The sequence below is a fragment of the Aegilops tauschii genome, chromosome 7 (assembly GCF_002575655.3).
Source record: "Aegilops tauschii subsp. strangulata cultivar AL8/78 chromosome 7, Aet v6.0, whole genome shotgun sequence".
Lineage (NCBI taxonomy): Eukaryota > Viridiplantae > Streptophyta > Magnoliopsida > Poales > Poaceae > Aegilops > Aegilops tauschii.
This window is the reverse complement of record NC_053041.3, coordinates 176,076,362-176,080,468: the sequence shown is the minus strand read 5'-3', so window position 1 is coordinate 176,080,468 and position 4,107 is coordinate 176,076,362. Positions and strand designations below refer to the sequence as shown.

Below are 4,107 nucleotides of genomic sequence, written 5' to 3'. Positions count from 1 at the left end.
ACTAATGGGCTGGTCCGGCCTGGACTAAAGCCCTGTTTTCTACTAGTGTGTGGAGTCTTTTCGGTGAAATCTATGTACATAGACTTGATAAACACCGGTCTAATCCCTAGGTCCCTGCACATCTAGAAAATTAAGGTGATATTGCAAATCAAGCTTTTTATGTGGTTTATGCATAAGGGGGTGATCTTGACCAAAGACAACTTGGTAAATATAGTTGGGAGGGGAGTAAACGGTGTTGTTTTTGTAATCAGGATGAAATGATACAACATTTATTTCTCTCATGCCCGCTAGCCAGGTTACTCTGGCGTACGGTTTATATATAAAGCGGCGCGCGAACCTGTTTCGAACTCTGGCATACGATTCGTGTTTCACTCAGTGTCAGTCCTTCCGCCTCTATACTAGTCTTTTCAGGGTATGGTTAAACGGGGTAGAGCCTAACACTGCGGCATATATTCGAGTAGGAGTGTGTGCATTACTTCGGGCGATATGGAACTGCTGAAATGACGTCACTTTTATCAGACAAACCATTGTTATTTTTTTACAGATAATCTTCCGAGTGTCTGGATGGATCCGTACGTGGTCATTACCCAGCCATGCGGATCACAAGGACCTTATGGACTTCGGGTGCAACCATTGAAAGACGGTAGCACGGAATACATATAATCGGTTTGGATGGCGGTCCAATAATAGGACAGACGGCTAGTCCATTGATCCTATTTTTGCCGATTGTGTCATTTTTTCTGTTTACTTTTTGTTAGTCTTTGAGACACTATTTGGAAATGTAAACCTTATTACGTTATTTTTTTAATAAAGATAGTTGTGTACATCATGTGATGCATAGCCGAGAGGCCTCCTTTTTGAAAGAAAAAAGAAACCCGTATGTAGGATGTGGTCCAAGTTCTAACAGCTAGCAATGAAGCTATTGATATGGATAACTTGGTAGCTCATTCTTCCGGCTAGTACTCCCTCCGTTCTACAATGTAGCGCATATAGATTTTTTTTAAAATCAAACTTTATAAACTTTGACCAAGTTTGTATAGAAAATCATATACATATAGAATATCAAATACATGTGCTTAAATACATCACAAGACATATCTTCATATTATATATATTTGCTATTGTAGATATAAATAGTTTTCTCTATAAACTTGGTCAAAGTTTATAAAGTTTGACTTTGTAAAAAATCTATATGCGCTACATATGGAATGAAGGGAGTAGTTTTTTTTTCTTTTTTGAGGTGGGTTTCCGACTAGTAGCTAGCTGTGCAAATTTGGCAGGATGGGCGTAAATCCCTATTCAATTCCGTAGGCACAAGCGCTGGCTTTGGGCTGATCGTCATAGGAGAACACACGACAAAAGACTGATCCCTGTCGTCGGGCGTCGTAGGAGGAGAGATGACAGTTTCAAACTTTCAAATGCTGGCGAGTGGCGACCCAGCTCGATGTTACGGCTATATCCTATATATAGGGCATGTTTCTCCGAGGTCCCATGCAACTGCACCACCGGTACATACATAGCACAAGCAATGCCTTCCGGCATTCCCTCTCTGCTTTTCTGTCTGCTTCTTGCTGCTCCTCACCTTGGCAGCTCTTACCACACCAATGGTGGAAAGCACTTTGTTGTCCGCTCATCCGATTGGAGGAGTCCGTCGACCTGCTCGCCCGTCCCTTCTGGTGAAGTGTCTTGCATCAATCTAATTCAGAACCAATACCTCTCATGCTAATGAACTTGTGGTCATTTTTCAGAGATGGAGGACGGCTGCCGGTAATGCATCGGCTTAGCCCGTGCGCTCCTGCTTCTGGCGCCGGTGCCGGTTCGGGCCAAAGCATGCCCTCAATCAGCGACGCCCTCCGCCTGCGCGCCCTCTTCGGCGATTCAGGCGACTATAAAAAGTCCGGGGTGACGATCCCTTCGGTCGGAACCCCACTCCAGTCTCTTCCGGGCGCATCAGAGTACCACGTCACCGTCGGCTACGGCACCCCGGTGCAGAGACTCGCCGTGGGAGCCACGCTCCTCCGGTGCGAGCCATGCGCCGGGGGCCGGTGCGGCAAGAAGCACCTCTTCGACCCGTCCCGGTCGTCTTCCCTCGCCCAGATCCCGTGCGGCTCGAGAAACTGCCCGCTGAGCGACTGCTCCGGACCCAGCTGCACGGCAACCCTGAAAAAGAAGGGCGCCGTCGTGCTCAACGCCACCTTCGTCACCGACACGCTCACGGTCTCACGGTCGGTCGCCGTGGACGACTTCAGGTTCGTCTGCTTGGAGACGCGCGGCGCCAGCACGGAGGGCCGCTCGTCGGGAGTCCTCGACCTCAGCCGGGACCCCCACTCGCTGGCGTCGCGGGTCGTTCTCTCGCCGGACACGGTCGCCTTCTCCTACTGCCTGCCCTCGGCCTTCCCCTACTCGGCGGGCTTCCTCTCCTTCGGCGCCACGCGCCCGAACATAGTGAGCTACGCCACCCTAAAGAGCAAAGCCTCCCACCCGAACCTGTACTTCCTCCGGCTCGTCGGCGTGAGCGTCGGCGCGGTGGACATCCCGGTTCCGCCTCAGGCACTCGCCGGCGACGCGCTGATGGAGCTGCACACGACGTTCACCTACCTGCAGCCGAAGGTCTACGCGGCCCTCCGCGATCAGTTCAGGGGGTGGATGGGGCAGTACCCTGTGGCGCCGCCGTACGGCGAGCTCGACACGTGCTACAACTTCACCGGCCAGAGCAGCGTCGGGGTGCCGGCGGTCGAGCTCACCTTCGAGGGCGGTGCGGGCCTGGAGCCCGGCGTCCAGCAGACGATGTACTTCAAGGACCGCGGTAACATCTTCTCAGTGGGGTGCCTCGCGTTCGCGCCGGTGCCTCCGCACGCACGGGGCATCACGGTTATCGGCTCCTTGGCTCAGGCGACGACGGAAGTGGTTTACGACCTGCGTGGAGGCAAGGTCGGGTTCGTCACCAAGAGTTGCTTATAACTGATCATCATGGGTGCATTACACACGCATCGCACGTGGGTGTCTTGAACGTTTGCAAATGTGGGTAATAAAGGGTCAGTTCTTCGTGGCTTAAGCTTCTCTTCGACTTTAAATACACCCGGCCATGTTATTCGGTTTATGTCGTCCAGGCTTTTTTTTTAACACTCGTCCGGGCTTATTATCAAGTGAAAAGTCCATAATAATATGGACTATAATTTATTACTTTTTTTAATAATAACTAGCAAAAAGGCCAGTGCGTTACTACGAATTGAATATTGGCCATGTCAACCGCTCATACATGTAAACGTGGCAACCTAGAGGCTTCTCCCTATACTCAGATTGATCTAACAATATTTAGATTGTGCAAAGTGCAATCAACATGGAATTTTTCATTAGTTGTGGGAAATCCTAAATCCAACTTCTAGTTCAAACCCATTTAATTAAATTCAAATGAGTTTTAATTTAAACCTTTCAATTATGCTCATTTCTATTTTTTCTGGATCAAGCACATTTTTGTCAGTCAGGAAAAAATAGCTCCTTGCCAAAAACCAATTCCTAACCCTCTCTCCTTTTTGCTCTCTCTATTTATATTTAATAAATAAAACGAAAAGAGAATAAGAGAGAGGAGGAGGAGCCTGCCAGGTCGGCCCAACCATCCCCGCTGCCCACCTAATCCCTATAACCTAGCTACCCTGGTTCCCACTCATCTCTCTCCCTCTTGATCCCCTCGGCGCCGCCACCCACACACGCACGCATCGTGTCAGGAGAGGAGTGCCTCGCGCCCGATCTCCTGGCCTGGCGCTCGACCCTGGCCGCCGAGCCATCGGCTGACGCCGGCGAGCACGCCGCCCATCCGCACAAGCCCTTTCGTCGCCCGGCCTCCTTCTCGGCTCCCTCACCACCTCTACTGCGACGCCTTTGTCGTTCCTAGTAGTCGGCTGAATGCGCTCAACCCTCTGTGTGCGAGCGCACGCTCGCACCATGCGGTCAGCGCCGCCGCTGCCTTTCTCCGGTGAGCAGCAACCAGAGATCCTCGCGTCGCCCTACTGCTCTCCTCTTTCCCTTTTGCCTGCTCACGCGCCTTCACCGCCACCTTCAGCCGCTGCTCCGCTCGGCTGCACCTCTACTTCGCCGCCGAGATCCGCT

The 4,107-nt window shown here is 51.4% G+C and overlaps 1 protein-coding gene across 1 annotated transcript; it reads left to right on the top strand.

Annotated features, from left to right (window-relative positions):
- Window positions 1-1,528: 1,528 nt before the first annotated feature.
- On the top strand, window positions 1,529-3,728 carry LOC109772655 (aspartyl protease family protein At5g10770-like). Its single transcript, XM_073504027.1, has 2 exons — window positions 1,529-1,683; window positions 1,749-3,728. The coding sequence occupies exons 1-2, from the start codon at window positions 1,529-1,531 to the stop codon at window positions 2,959-2,961; spliced, it is 1,368 nt and encodes a 455-aa protein (XP_073360128.1). The 3' UTR covers window positions 2,962-3,728.
- Window positions 3,729-4,107: the final 379 nt, after the last annotated feature.